The 16,294-nt window shown below is 40.0% G+C and overlaps 1 protein-coding gene and 1 pseudogene across 1 annotated transcript; one reads left to right on the top strand and one right to left on the bottom strand.

The window, feature by feature from the left end:
* Window positions 1–3,541: 3,541 nt before the first annotated feature.
* Window positions 3,542–8,233, top strand: LOC131780864 (fibrillin-1-like). Its single transcript, XM_059097454.2, has 4 exons — window positions 3,542–3,958; window positions 4,424–6,292; window positions 6,473–6,838; window positions 7,111–8,233. Exons 1-4 carry the CDS (start codon window positions 3,838–3,840, stop codon window positions 7,194–7,196), a joined length of 2,442 nt encoding a protein of 813 aa, XP_058953437.2. The 5' UTR covers window positions 3,542–3,837; the 3' UTR covers window positions 7,197–8,233.
* A 4-nt stretch (window positions 8,234–8,237) lies between these two features.
* LOC131780853 (piggyBac transposable element-derived protein 4-like) lies at window positions 8,238–10,388 on the bottom strand (annotated as a pseudogene).
* Between the last annotated feature and the right edge of the window lie 5,906 nt (window positions 10,389–16,294).

The following is a 16,294-nucleotide window of genomic DNA, read 5'->3' as shown; positions in this document are numbered from 1 at the left end:
TCCAAGGCTGGGATCAGCAATGTCGATGGCCTAATGTTTGTAGATAGAAATAAGAGACTGAGAGATAGTAAGTTTTGAGCTCGGTAAAGAAATAAAAAAGATGTTTTTCAGACATTGCGGATCGTAGCGGTATGCAGGACGAGTGTGATATAAGACTTGTGATATAAAGACTTGTACCCGGTGAGGCTTAACTTCAGTAGTTGACTCCTTCACTGAACGCGTGAACTGATCGCAAAGTTAAGGTGAATGAACTCTTTAAAGAGCCAAATAGAATCACTCCGGGGAACAAAACATTACTTTGGTAAATTACGTAACTTTGACATTTACGTCATTGGTAGCAATTTCTTCAATTGCGTCTTTCGCATTCATTTTTGTGCCCGATACCATGAAAAGCGAAAGATTCGTTTAAATATAACAATCTAGTAGGATAAAGATATTTGTGATGAATCGTTGGTGGGTCAATGTGGAGAGTGTCCAGATTTTGTCCGGTGACTCTTGAAGTGAATATATGGCGGAGGCTACAACTTCCACCTTTTTGAATAAGGTGCGCGTACATTTTATCTTATGGCTTGTTAGGCGCACATGAACTGCGCCTTCGCTGCTTTGAATTCGTTTACGCAATTGCATTTTCCCACGCTGGAAAGATTAACTCTGATCCGAAAAGAGACAAAAGGACAAAAGATGAGTGGGGCGACCACTTTTTAGTTACTCAAACAATTTGGGGGATAAAAATTTACTTAACTGTTCTAGTGCACGAATTAGCGTTCAGTTACAGTGAACTGGGAATAACAAATTGGCATGAGAAAAATGCCATCTTGGCAAATATCATTTAAGTCGTCATAAGAAAATTAAGAGAAAAATACAGTCTAACGTCGTTTGAAAACTTAACTCATGAACTGATGATAAAAACACACCAAAAAGGAAGGACAAATCTTCACCATTCGCAATTTTTAAGTGGCGCTTACTATTCAAGTTGTGTTTGATACGGTGAAAACTGGAAGATTTGTTTCAATATCACAACCAATCAGGATAAAGATATTCGTACACCACTTTTAGGACGTTTGTTACTTTTGAAAAAAAAAAAAAAAAAAAGTGGACGCTCTAACTTATCGCGTGTTCAACTTACACCTAGAACAGCTTTACATTGCCTCTCTGGTTTGAATTCGTACAGCTCATTACATTTTATTATACTGGTAGGATTAGCTCTTGATCCGAATAGAAACAGCAAAACCAAAGATGAGTAGGACGCGCCAGTTCAATTGTGAACCCCTCTATCGCACCGACGAGCGATCAGTTACAGTCTGCTGAACTATCACCCTTAGTTACCATTATGTTTCTCTCGAAATCAATCTTTATAATGAACGGAGCCGCTTTCCGAGTGAGAGAGAATTGACTTGAGTCAACGTCTCTAAAGTTTTCTTACAGCAGTGGGTACACAATCATAGCTACATTTTTTTTTCTCCATTTCTTTTAAAAATAACGCTGGCTTTCATTTAGACCTCTGCTGGATACCTGGCAGCTTTTGTTTATTTCGTGAAATTTCTACACTTCACAAAATTCGATGAATTCTACGATCATGTTAATTAAAATCTACTTAAACCGGGTGTGAAATTCAATTCAGAGTAACAGTTGATAAATTTTCAAGGTGCCTTATTTACATTGACCGTCTGATAAATTTTAGGGTCTCACGAAACAATATTCCATGATCTTTCTCCATTTTAATGGCTGAGTAATTAACTATTGAAAGCGTGGTAGAAGAGCTGCTTGTAGCTAATGATGTTATCAAAATATTATCTGGGTATATTATCTGGGTGTATTGTTGGTGGGTCAATTGAAAGAATGTCCAGATTCTTATTTTTTTTTTCAGGAGACTCATACAGCAAATATCAGCCTAAACCCTACTACTTAATTGAAGTATATTGAGTTACGCTCACTTGAAATACATCTTTACCGCTTTGAATTCGTTAACCTGATTGCGTTTTCTCAAGCTGGAGATATTAGCTCTGATCCGAAAAGAAACATACAGCCTTTCGGTGGAAATTCTGTGAAAACCTCTGACTGCCGTACATTTAGCCACAGAGTTAAAATTAGTCTGCTTAAACCTTTGTGTTTTTACTAAGTTATGCAACATAATAGGAAAGAAGTATTTTTCCAAGTGTGTTGTTACGGCTTTTCTCAGGGCTGGAAATCCTTGTATAACACCGTAGTTTGTATGATAAAATGATTTCTCACAACATTTTACGTCGAATGTAAAGTAGGTTGGATTATGTTTCGCAAACATATCAGTTTTAGGCTGCTTATTTGTTTTCGGTTTTAATCTTGTTTATCATCTGTTCATGCACAAAGATAGCTCAGCTCAATACCCACATCGAATAAAATTTAAGGCTTGAAACCACATCGAGGCTTCGGTGTTTGTCTGGGTTCCGGCGTTTATTTACGGTCGAGCCCACAAAAAATTACGCACAATTGAACAGCACTTCTGTGACATACTGTTGCTCTTAAATCTGTTTTAAAATTTTCAAAGGAAGTGCACCCGTTTAAATATCATGACAAAAATGAATGCCAAGGAACGAAATGAAGAAGAGCTGTTTGCCATAATCCAGACACATTCTTTTAATCTTGATTTCATCATCTGGTGCAATACGCACGCCAATTGTATTAATGCAATTTTTATACACAAATCAGGAGCGTTGAATCGAAATCGACCATAGCGTGACAAGGATCGAAGTCGTCCTCTCTGAGGCTACATCAAATCTATTACATGTACAGCACACAGCGTGACATGATTTAATGAACAGGTCAATTCTTTCCTTTTTACTTATTTTATTTTTTTTTCGTTTAATTCAGTCGAGAACCAACAAGAAGCAGTTGGCCAAATCAGTCGGGGGTTCCCCAGAATTCCGAGAAACTAAAGATATTGAAATCAACAAGATCATTGGTTCTTTGTCGATTCTTCGCTTTTGGGAAGCGGTGGCGTAAATTTTCATCTCGTAATTATCCTTAAAGATTATTAACGGGAACAATTATATCACATTAAAAACCTGAAGTGAGCTTCTTGACCAGAAAAATTGATATAGACATTAAGGTAGACAGCGCCATCCGTAAGAACATATTTCTGTGGATTGTGTGCCGTTCGGAAATCACCCTATTGATCGTTTTGGCCGTCAGGCTAGTTATTACGAGCACGTATAAACTTAGGAAACTACTACGTATCACTAACAACTCGCTGAGTTGCCACAGAAACATAATTGTCACAATTTTCTACCATGAATCATATTAACGTTTATAATTAGGTTTAATTCACTTGCTTGATATGCGCTTTAGTCTTGTTTATTCTATATTTCTTGTCATATCTTCGATCAACACAATGCTCAAACATTATATTTCTATTTTTGGGTGGATCTTTTCATTAATAGTTGTAGTGTAATACCTGTAACAGTAAACAAAAGTTATGAAATGGCAACTGTCTGTCAAAATTATAATTTTGCATTCATTTCCCTGACCAATGACGTAATTATTCGATGCTAACTTGCTAAAAAAAATTTTCGGTAAAATTCCCAGTATGATACGAAATTGTTTATATCGGTCAGCTCAATAACCAATGAGAGGTTAATACGTAGTAGCATTAGGGGGTTCCCCCGGCAGATTTCTGAGAAACCGAAAGAGCAAAAATATTCTGAGGTCGTGATTCACATTTGGATAGCGAAACTCGTACGTTCGACTCCCTTTTGAATATTTCCTTGGAGATAATAGTACATCATATTAGTAAATTATTAGGGGCAAAAGTAGACTCATCAAGGGAAAGAAGCGAAGCATTAGGGCTTCTTCTTAACAGCCATGAACGGATCGACCAAGTCGAAATGGATGACAGGACTTGTGATTCTGTTGATCGCGATTGCTTGTATTGTTGTGGTATTTGAACTGATATCATTGCATAAAAGATCTCTCGAAGATAAAGGTGAGTATTGAAACTATCTTTTTATTGCTGGGTAAAAGGATTGAATACAGAAATCACAGGAAAATTTTTGCGAGTATAAATCTCTGAAAATACAACTGTTGGCGTGAGAGTTGCTCAACTTTCTTACACAAGTTAACCAGCTCATTCATCAATAACTAGTTTCAGCAACGACCTTTTCTCCGATGTTTGCCTAAGTCTAAACTTATTTGTTAAAGATACTAACAGAACAGCGATGGATATCAGCAGTTTAAACTTATTTTCGACTGTGAACTTGAGAACGAGAAAATGCTTCGATAGGCATTTTGCACGAACTGATGTAAAGCTTTTGACTCTCGGTTTGATCTGCTGAATAATTGATGTAGGGTCTCCTGAAAATTCGTTGAAATTATAAAGAAAGTTCATCAGCCGTCTAGAATTTTAAAGTTCGGTAGAAAAATTTTTATCCCTCTCATCTCTCCTTAACAGATGCACCAACACTAGCGACAAGTTTTAACTGCCGTCAAAAGCCATTTTGTGATGGAAACGCTACATGCAAAACAAATCCGAAAGATAAGACTCATTTCAACTGTGTTTGTAATAATGGCTTCCAAGGAGATGGATTCTCGTGTAAGGACGTTGATGAATGTAAAAGAAATTCTGCCACATGCAGTCAGCATGCGTTTTGTGTAAATTCCATCGGCTCGTACGATTGCCGCTGTTTGACAGGATTCCAAGGCAACGGTTACTCCTGCGAGGATATCGATGAGTGTCAGAGCAAAATGCACAGCTGTAGCGACCATGCAGTGTGTGACAACACTGTAGGTTCCTATAAATGCAGTTGTTTCGACGGATTTGCGGGCAACGGACGGTCTTGTTACGACATTAATGAATGCAAAACTAATGCTCACAACTGTAGTGTTCATGCATCATGTAATAACGCTGTCGGCTCCTACATGTGCAGTTGTCTGGAGGGATTCCAAGGTGATGGACAGTCTTGTCATGACATCGACGAATGCAATACTAACAGACACGCTTGTAGTGTTCATGCATCCTGTAATAACACTCAAGGCTCCTACATGTGCAGTTGTCTGGAAGGATTCCAAGGTGATGGAAGGTCTTGTCATGATATTGATGAATGCAAGAGTAACACACACGCCTGTAGCGGTTATGCATCCTGCAATAACACTGTCGGCTCCTACAAGTGCAGTTGTCTGGAAGGATTCCAAGGTGATGGACGGTCTTGTCATGATATTGATGAATGTAAGACTAACTCACACTCCTGTAGTGTTCATGCATCCTGCAATAACACTGTCGGCTCCTACAAGTGCAACTGTCTTCAAGGATTCCAAGGTGATGGACGGTCTTGTCATGACATCGATGAATGTAAGACTAACACACACGATTGTAGTGTTTATGCATCCTGTAATAACACTCAAGGCTCCTACACGTGCAATTGTCTGGAAGGATTCCAAGGTGATGGACGGTCTTGTAATGATATTGATGAATGCAAGAGTAACACACACACCTGTAGTGTTCACGCATCCTGCAATAACACTGTTGGCTCCTACAAGTGCAGTTGTCTGGAAGGATTCCAAGGTGATGGAAGGTCTTGTCATGATATCGATGAATGCAAGAGTAACACACACGCCTGTAGCGTTTATGCATCCTGCAATAACACTGTCGGCTCCTACAAGTGCAGTTGTCTGGAAGGATTCCAAGGTGATGGACGGTCTTGTCATGATATTGATGAATGTAAGACTAACTCACATGCCTGTAGTGTTCATGCATCCTGCAATAACACTGTCGGCTCCTACATGTGCAGTTGCCTGGAAGGATTCCAAGGTGATGGACGGTCTTGTCTTGACATTAATGAGTGCAGTACCAATAAACACAACTGTAGTGTTTATGCATCCTGCAATAACACTGTCGGCTCTTATATTTGTACGTGTCACAAAGGATTCATGGGGGATGGACAATCCTGTCATGATATTAATGAATGCCATACCGATAAACACAAGTGTAGTGATCATGCATTTTGCAATAACACAATCGGCTCTTACGAGTGCATTTGTCGACGGGGATTCGTAGGGGACGGACTGTCGTGTGATGACATTGACGAATGTGGCGATGGAACTCACAAGTGTGATAGAAATGCAGAATGCAAAAACATAATAGGCTCTCATGAATGCGTGTGTCGTTCTGGGTTTTCCGGCGATGGTTATGTGTGTCAAGATGTTGATGAATGCAGCGACGGAAGTCATCTTTGCAGCCCTCACTCCAAGTGTGTAAATATCCCAGGGTCGCACAGCTGCATATGTAACAACGGCTATCGTGGAAATGGACAGTCATGCAACGGTGAGCATAAAATTAGCAGTTGAAGCGCTATAAATAGGTAGCCAATGGCCTTCACCATAATGGCTCTTTTCTAGACACTCCTGGTCTTGTGGTGGGAGCTTGATATTTCTATTATTGCTGTTCGTTTACTATTTTATCGCTGGATGAGAGGAATAATTAACTTATTTAATTCCTTCGTAGATATCAACGAGTGCAAGGAAGGGACAGCCCAATGCAGTTCGAAAGAAAGTTGCATGAACACGCCTGGTTCTTTCAGCTGTAAATGTATTACGGGATACCAAGGCAACGGGAAAATTTGCCACGATGAAGACGAGTGCAGTAGTGGTTGGCCTTGTGCCTGGAATGCAGATTGCAGAAACACTGATGGCTCTTATAGATGCAGTTGCAATTCTGGCTTCCATGGTGATGGTTTTTCGTGTTTTGATGTGGATGAGTGCAAAGAGGGTAACCATGGCTGTCACGCAAAAGCTCAATGCATGAATAACTGGGGATCATACAGTTGTTCCTGTAACAAAGGATATCATGGAAATGGCAGGCAGTGTAAGGGTAAGCAGGCTGTGCTTCTAAGTTTTTTTTGCTTTGAATTTATCACAACCTTCAGTTAAATGGCTATCACCTTGCATCAATAGCTAAACCTTCAGGCGGAGTGTACTGAATTTGTGAACCATCATTTAATTGTTTAAGGGGTGGCATGCCCCCCACTTGAGCTCACCCAACAGCCTTAACAGTGTTACATCTTTGAATGCACTTATGAAAACCTTCATTTGCAAGCAATGCTGATTGAATCTGTTTTGACATTGTTTTTGTTTGTTTTGCAGCTTCTTCTGCTGGACGGCCCCACCCACTCATTGGAATTTTTCTATTTGGCACTTTCATCGCTTTTATGTTATTATTACTTTGTTAGTAGAAGAAATAAGTTGTTGCATGGAAGTTGATGCATGGAAGTTGATGCATGGGAGTTGATGCATGGAAGTTGATGCATGGGAGTTGATGCATGGAAGCTACTTACAGTTTCCTTCAACACCATCCCATAAAGGGTTTGTAATGCATTTCAGCATGCTGACCTTGAAAATAATAACTTGGTCCTTAATCCTTTGTTTCTAAAGGTTTCCAAATACAATGACAGTAAAGTTAAAGAAGATTTAAATATTCATTGAAAATTAATATAATTAGCTTGTATGTATTAACAATACATACAATGTAGAACATGGGTAAATTACAATAACAATAATGGGCAGGCAATCATAACAGTGATAGCCAATTACTGTGGTCCCAGAAGTATTAAAATAGTAAAACGATAATTGATAATTAAGAACAGCATGGAGTTGTTTTCAGGCTGCCATATGAATTAAATATTGCACAGGTAGTTTTATGAGTCCTGGCATTGTCAATGTCATAGATCTCTTGGAGTGCAGTTGAATAATAACATATCAAAGCATGTTTGAAGTCATTTACATTGTTAATACTTAGATTAGCTTGCCTGAAAGTGTGTTCCACATTCTTATTATTTGTACAATAAATGACTGTAGAAAGGTTGAAGTCTTGCATTTAGGTTCAGAGTATTTGGTAACAGCTGTATTGGCAGATGATCATGTGTGTCTTTTAGAATGAGCAATAGGAACAATTGTAGGGTCTATATCCACCAGACCATGGGTAATCTTAAAGAACAGTAAAATATCTAAGTACTCATGCCAGTACCTGATAGGTAGTAAGGAAAGGGTTTTTAGCCATTGTTCATAACTCTGACTGCACGAGAATGGTCGTGTCAAGATATATTTTGTAGCCTGTCTCTGTATCTTTTCTAGATTTGAGATAAGATAAATAGATTGTGGTACCCAAACTTGTGTAGAATAGCCCAGATGTGGTCTAATGATAGTTAAATAGATTGATCTTCTACATTTTGTATAAATTAAGCCAATAAAACTGTTAGTTTCTAACTTACCAACTTTGCACTGGTATCAGTCCTGTTTTAAAATCTAGTTGAGAAATAAAAATGTCAGCACACTAGTGTGCTGACAAGTTTTGTTTTTTAATATACCATAAATTTTATTGCAGAGTTTCTATCATCTCATTTTTTGGACTAAATTATATATTATATTATTATTATATAGTATTATTGTGTTTGACCATACTTGAGCAAAGTGTTAGAGTTTGACATTGGTTTTGTTTTATTCAAATGCTATCTTAGTGGGTCCAGTTTTGTTAATATAAATATGTGATGCCTTTTATAATTTACCCCTTAGCATACTGACTTTGAGGTTCAGGTTACAATCCTTACTGACTTACTGACTTTATTCTTCATAATGCACTTCTACATGACAGCATTTTTTTTTTCTCAATACAGTAGCAAGACTGCATATTTGTCAAGTCAACACATAATCAAAATTACGAGTTTATATACATTGTTTGGTTTTGAAGTAGTTCAAAACAGTCAGCTCAGTCATATGGGTCTATGTTGTAACTTTATCTATTTCTGTGTTTGAATTGAATTCAAAACCTAACAAAACCAAACAAAAGATGAATAATGGTTATGATTAATCAATAATGGTTATAGTTAATGAATTAGTTTCAGCATCCACATTGTCATTATTAGCATCATGTCTTTGAATGTAGGCAGCAACATACCTGAACAGTGTGGTACAACTGGAAGCAGTCTTGCATACAGAGGGCTACTTTGCAGACACTGCACTGAAAGCTAGACTCTTCTCCTGACCTCCACCTTTTATCTCCTGTCCTTTTTAGGATCTTCTTTAGGGCAGGAAAGCAAACCACATATGCCCAGGTGATGATGAACTTCTTCCCAATGCCCAGTATTTTCTCTGGGAAGTGACCTCCAACTTAAAGAGAATGGGAGATGCCAGAATTCCTAACAAGCTCCTTCAAGAGCTCCCTTTGAAAGGTCCTTTGCAACACAGGTGACCAGGCTCTTTGCTTGTAGAGAATATAAGCATTCAGGATCAAGAAAAAAAGGTGGAAGAACTTTTTCTTCCACCACCTCATGGTGGAAGCAAGAATAGGCCACCATCTGATCACACCTGTCAACTGCCCCCATGAACTTGTTGTAGTCATGAATAATCTCAGGTTTAGTGATTGGGTGGCCAGTTCCAGGGTGATTTTGGCCTAATTCTACATCCACTACGGAATGAACTGATGACAGCATCTGGAAAACTCTGCGGCCCTTTAATTTAACTGCCAGCAAAGTTCCATTATTCATAACAAACGTGTTACCATTTTTTTTTCACTTGTGCCCTTGTAAATTCCTGGGGGATACCTTTCCTGTAGTGGGATGTTCCACAGGCCGCAGTGTTCTGCCTACAGAGCTCAGCAAATAAAGTAGGTAATGTGTAGTAGTTGTCAACAAACAAACACCTACCCACATTCAAATAAGGTTGCATGAGCCTCATGACCAAGTCACATGTTTTACCTTTAGCACTGGGTGGACCAATTACACCAGTGTAAATTTCAAACATACAACAATACCCATTACTTGAGTCACACAACTGGTATGACTTAACACCATGCTTATTTGGCTTGTCTAAATCGTACACTTTGAAGTGGACTTTTCCTCTGAAAGGAATCATTCCCTCATCAATGCGAATATTTTTTCCTGGCTTCCAGGCACCTGAAAAGTTCCCAGTGACAACACTGTATATAGTGCCAAGCTGGTTTAACCCCCCCCTGTCCTTGAGGAATTTATCACTATGACACAAGTGAAAAAAATGATGATATAAATTTGTTCTGTTGTCTCACGACAAAGTCGCTGGCTTTGATGTTTTCTAATTGTCGGCATCCACGCTTCCGGTATTTCGGCTCCGTTGTCCCTGTTTATGTTGTTAGGGTTAAGTCTTATGTGAATTGCCTCTTTCACTTTCCATGTGTACCAATGGTTGTCTCGGTCAATAAACTTTTTTTCGTTCCACAGCGGCTTGTGTCCGGTTCCGTTAGCATGTTCTGAAACCGTGGAATTCTGAGTGCGTGCGAGTAGTATATCCCTGTCGTGTTCTTTCTTTATCCATGTTTTCATCTAAATCGTTATCCTCACCGCCGAAAACTTCATCGATAGTTCCTTCATCAACAAATACAATATTGGCACCCATCTTTGTTTATCAGTGTTTCCGGGTTGTGACCAAAGGTAGGATGGGGATGTGGGGACTGGGACTCGGGCACGTGAGACTCGGGCACGTGAGACTCGGGCACGTGAGACTCGGGCACGTGAGACTCGGGCACGTGAGACTCGGGCACGTGAGACTCGGGCACGTGAGACTCGGAGACGTGGGACTCGGAGACGTGGGACTCGGGCACGTGGGACTCGGACACGTGGGACGCGGGGACTCGGGGACGCGTGGAGACTCGTGATAAACAAACCCGATTTTTGCGCTGAATTTGTAAAGTATAATTTTCGGTGGTCTCGAGAAAGTTGAAATATGCTGGAGAGCTTGTCAGTAGTGGCCGATAATTTCTAGCGTCTATGGTTCGGCCGGATATTTTTGCTTGCCTGTTTGACCGTAAGAATTCTGGGTAAAGAATGGTTTCTACGCAGGGGGTTTTAAACATCGTGGGCAGCCATGGATGACTTTCTTGGTAAGTAATTGTATTTTCTTCCTTATTCTTTTTTAGCAGGGGCAAGGCACGGATGTTACAGGATCGAGAAGAAAACATAGCTACTTACCAGGAAAGTCCTCCATGGCTGCCATGCCCACGATGTTTTTAACAGTTTCAAGACCCCCAGCGTTGAAAATTTTCCGTTCCCAGAGTTCTCACGGTCAGATAAGCAAGCAAACATGTCCGGCCGAACCATGGACGCTGAAAACCATCGGCTACTACTAACAAGCTCTCCAGCATACAATAGCTTTCTCAAGACTACCGAAAATTACACTCTACAAATTCAGCGCAAATATCAGGTGTTGTTTGTTTATCACGTCCACGAGTCCCCGCGCGTCCGCGAGACCCCGAGTCCCACGTCTCCGAGTTCCACTTCTTCGAGTCCCACGTCTTCGAGTTCCATCGCTTCGAGTCCCAAGTCCCCGAGTCTCAAGTCCCGAGTCCTACGTCCCACGTCCCACGTCCCACGTCCCACGTCCCGCGTCCCACGTCCCACGTCCCACGTCCCACGTCCCACGTCCCACGTCCCACGTCCCACGTCCCACGTCCCACGTCCTCGAGTCTCAAGTCCCGAGTTCCAAGTCCTACGTCCCCGAGTTCCACGTCCCAGTCTCCAACTCCCCGTCCCACTTTAAGTCACAGCCGTGTTACCGTGTGACAAAGTATATTCCATGCTAATTAGTTATTTTATTCTACTCGGATCTTCGGAACTCTGTCGGATGCTTAAGAACGGTTTGCTGTAAGGAGCGACTAAGAGTATACAAAATAGAAAAATCCGATTTCCCCAAATTTTGCCAGAATAAAGCCCTTGGTAAACTATTTCTAAAAATATAAGTTTCGTTTTCCTTGGAGCTTTATTTATTTTTGGTGAATTTCTAATCACGCTAAAGTAGGCACTTGAAAAGGTTAGCAGCGCATAAGTCCTTTTAATTAAATACCGTGTTTTGTTTGACACTTAACTGTCGCTTTAAGAATGGACTACCTTTATATGACAAACGGCACAAGGCAACATTGTACTGAATATTAGATTGAAAAGAACTGCTAAAGCAATTTTAAATAATTTTACAAACTAAGTGAACCACAACATCTATCGAACGACGCCACTACTGATTTCTGACGGTGCCTTTGTTACCTACATACAACTTATCAGTCCCAGGAGCCCATTACTTTTAAGTAATGGGCTCCTTTCAGTCCTCATTACAATTCACGAAACTGTGATACCATTGCGAATAGTATACGCTAATTCTAAATTGTGTCAACCATTTTTCTCTCTTGTGATCTATCAAGTTAAATATTTAGTCAAAAAGGGCACATATATTTCTTACATCACAAACAAGTAAAAAGTGTTAAAAAAATTATAAGCAGGAAATTAAACTTAAGACAAAACAATGGATAGGAATGCGGCAACTGTCTCAGGTGAGTAGTTAGACTGGGGTGTCACAACCACTACACCCTTTTACAAGATCTCTTAACGCGGAGAGGTACGCTTTGCGTCTTGGGTGAAATCCGTCTGTAGACACGCCAAAAAAGTCGCGATACTCTTTAGCATCGCTAAGCTGAGTGCTTTCATGCGGCCTTTTTTATTCAACTTGCACAGGTTCAGGCTGTCGTACGCAATAGGGTGTTGTAACTGGACTTGATCCAGCATAGCCTGACGATTTTCGTGGTATTCTTGTTCCTCCTGTGCCGCTTTGATATCTGAATTGCCAACCTCCACAGCGTGACGCAGTTTAGATGCCAATCTTGAAAAAAAAGACTGCATCTGCTGTGTGGTTAGAAACTCTTCGCTCGAGAACAGCCTCGAACTATCTTTTTTTTTCGCAAAACGCATATCTTTCACCACATGCTCAGGGTTTTGTTTGTGACCTGTTCGCTGCTCAATGTTGAATTTTTCCTCTAGGTACTTTTTTTGTGCTTCATTAAATCGTGCCGACTTCTTCACCATTCCACACAGATCTTCGAAACCCTTTGCACCATCTGAAGCAATGTAATCGAGCCCTTGTACGGACGTTCTCACTGAAGCCGCACAGGCAGACAGGACTCTTAACATTGTCGCTGGGCTGAATGGGGTAAATTCTGTTTCCTCACAATAAGCTTGGTATTGCTTTAATAGCTTGTTAGGAATAATTGTCCTTATGACATTTGGAGTCTCTAGAATCTTGCCTGAAGAAAGGTGGAGGTATCGCTGCCCAAAGGGAACATCCTGGATCACGTGCGGGCTAGTTATGCAGGACAAAAAGTGATCTAGCTGTTTATCTTCCACTTGCATCCTCAGGCTTCTTGGCCGGGGTAGTAAAGTACCATGCCCATATTGAAGAGAGTGCTGTCTCGCCACTTTAAACCGGTACTGTGTGAGCCCTGGAATATAGTTCTGGATACGCTTAAACGTTGTCAGGTGAACACTGAAAAAGGGCAGTAAACAATGAAAAACACGGCGATGTTTTCGATACATTCACGAAATGCAATAACTTAAATTAAATTTAATTGAGTTCATTTAATTAAAATGTTAGGGTCAAGCTATGGAAGAGTTTTGGTTCTAAAATTGCGGTTCAGCGTTATGTTCATTTACACCTAGACGATGTGCAAACTTTGACTTAACAAAAAAAGGACTTTAAAGGTAAACTTATTGATCTTCAACGGTGCTTGATATATATGAACGAGATACCGAAAATTAAAATTTCCACGCTATACCGACTTTCTCAATTGTGAAAGTGTAGCGAGGCGACCAGTTTATGTTGGAAATACATACATACTGTTACTACATACCTGCCCGCGCCAATAATAACGTTGCATCAGAGTCTGACGTAGTGTCCCGAATGTTGAAATAACGCAAGTGCCCTTGCATGGATTTAGTACACTTGGTAAGAATTACAATTTTCACATCGCCAGAATTGTCGACACTTGAACCGCATGTTCCCCCAACAATCTGCCCATACTCGCACGCTGCCATTCAAAAGCGCCGTTCCGGTTGTCTTATCTTACTCCGTCAAACTTCGCTTTATGCTCAGTAAATAGACTATGTAAGGTTAAGAAAAGGAAATCTTCGCAGCCTCTTTAGAACACGGCTCTCTTCTCAATTTACGTGATCGTTGAGTAATTTAGATATAACGCCCTCACGTCCAAAAAATAAAGGAAAAAGTTTAACCTATTCATTGGCGTGAGGCGTTCGGCAATCTGCATTGAATATGCTGCCTGTGGACCATTAGGCAGGGAAACATCTCAAAGGTTAGAATATTTGTTAAACAATTCATAAACTCGTAGTTATGCCGTGTCTGTGTTGTAAACATACTTTGAAATTATGATTTCGTGGTAAACAAACACGAATTGCCTACTGACGAAACTGGGTAAAATTGCTAATTTTACTTTTCAAGTTGTCCTCCGTGGCTAATACTTGATTCCAAATTCAAATTTTCAAATTCAAAGCTCGTGTTAGAATTTCCGATCGATATGAAAGGTCAAAAGATCGCTCAAAAGTGACCTGTTTTGAAAACGCTCTAAAAACTCGCTGTTTAATTTACCCCAGTTTTTTTTCGACCAATGTTTCGTCGAATTGATTATGTTTTCCTGGGGTGTAGTTTCGTGGAGCAAAGCGATGTACCAATATGTTTTTTTTGTCCCTGAATTCAGCCAAAATTGGGCTGTTATAATCATTCCTAAAAGGGCACAACTTCAAAAAATTGGTCAAAAATTCATGTTTACGTCTTATTAAAATTTGACACCACCAGTCTTCGAAGGAAGTATAATTATTTGATCTACAGGGTTAGTCCTTTCAAGAAAAAGCTCTGTGTATAAAAGGGGGCTTCTGTGAAAGTGCCTACTTTGGCGTGATTTTAGTCGGCCTCCACAGGCAAAATTGAAAAAAAAAATCACAAAAAATAAATAACGCTCCAAAGAAAACGAAACCTATGTTTTTTAGAAATAGTTCACCAAGGGCTTTATTCTTGCAATAAAACAATAGGGACCTTAAGCAGTCAGGAAGGCAACGCTAAGGAAGACTTCGATTAAAAAATGAATTTCTGCCTTAAATTAGAATTTCAAAAGTGGCAACACTTGTTTACCGTCTCATACGGCGCCACACCTCAACTTCAGCATAACGTATTGCGTGGGGCGGCCAAGAAATGTACAAAGTTTTAAAACGTACGTGCTGAGCTATTGTTCTGCCAATTAGATCTTTTCTTTTTCCATGTCCTCGTTGCCGTCGCCGTCGTGGTTTGCTTAAGGTCCCTAATGATGTTCGGAAACCCGGAATATTCCGGGACGAACACGTGCGCCCAAAATATTGCGGGAGCCGCACGATAAGGGCTAAACATCGAATCCAGCGATGCATCTTAAGAAAGCTTTCAAATCAAACTTGCTGCTGTGAGATGAATAACCTTAAACCAATTCACCTAAGAGTGGCTTGCATCATGGACGGGCGGAGGAAGAGTCTTTATTCATTGAAAGCGGCCTTCTGCATTGAAAGCTGCAACTACGTAAAATAATGTTTACTCCTAGCTCGTGAGTGGGATACTGGTCTATCGCAAGCTACTCCCAGTATTACATCACGTTTTCTTCTACGGCACCAGATTGGACTCCTCGGCGGTGAGAGACACTGGGAGAGTCAAGCTTCTTGCTGAAATCTAACTATATGATATTCATTTATCATCTTAAAAGGTCACGTTAAAGAGTAAAGCGCAGGCCGAAACTTAATGTTCCAGGCGTAATGATGAACAGTTTATTAGATTTTTTATGCAAGAAACAATAAATCGTAAATTGTATTTGACTTATTCGGTATTTCATTAAAACTCCTTTATAACATTTTAATTGCAACCCTGTAAGTGTGAACTCTGCAAAGTGCCTTATGATGCCACGAATATGTCATATTATCTCTTACTTCACTTACATGCATCTGTCATGCAGTAACCAGTGAGGGTTAAACTTGTACCAAGAGGGGGTTCCCCTATTTAAATTCCGAGAAATCGTGCTTGCGGTGAAAAGACCGAGTTAGTTATGACTCCGCATTGCATTTGAAAGAAACAGGTATCGAATTCATTTTTGATACCTATTCTATAATTATCGTTCGCCGCCAAATCTACAACCTGGGAAAATAACTATGTCATGTCAAGAAGAAAAACCCGGGCCGAAACTTAACCTTTCAAGTCCGAAAGAATTTCGGTACGTGCCTTGTAATCATAAAGGAGTGAGAAGCATTTCTAATCCATATTTAGTATCCAAAACAATTCGCGAGTATGCGATTAGCTGATGTGTATGATCGAGATATATGTAGGGGCATGTTCGTGAAAGATTTATTATATTTTGTAATTCATCTTAAATTTTTGTCTTATCGGCATAAACCCTATATTCGATGCTTATTCTGGAGACAGTTTATGTAGATCCTTCTTCAAATTTCTTAGAGCAGCG

This window comes from Pocillopora verrucosa, chromosome 1 (assembly GCF_036669915.1).
Source record: "Pocillopora verrucosa isolate sample1 chromosome 1, ASM3666991v2, whole genome shotgun sequence".
Taxonomy (NCBI): domain Eukaryota; kingdom Metazoa; phylum Cnidaria; class Anthozoa; order Scleractinia; family Pocilloporidae; genus Pocillopora; species Pocillopora verrucosa.
This window is presented reverse-complemented; position numbering and strand designations above follow the sequence as displayed.

What these genes read in the sequence shown, in the direction of transcription:
- LOC131780864 (XM_059097454.2), top strand. Translation starts at nt 3,838, where the DNA reads ATGAACGGATCGACCAAGTCGAAATGGATGACAGGACTTGTGATTCTG. An exon ending in AAATGGACAGTCATGCAACG is followed by an intron (nt 6,293 to 6,472) that starts GTGAGCATAAAA and finishes ATTCCTTCGTAG; the next exon opens with ATATCAACGAGTGCAAGGAA. An exon ending in AAATGGCAGGCAGTGTAAGG is followed by an intron (nt 6,839 to 7,110) that starts GTAAGCAGGCTG and finishes TTTGTTTTGCAG; the next exon opens with CTTCTTCTGCTGGACGGCCC.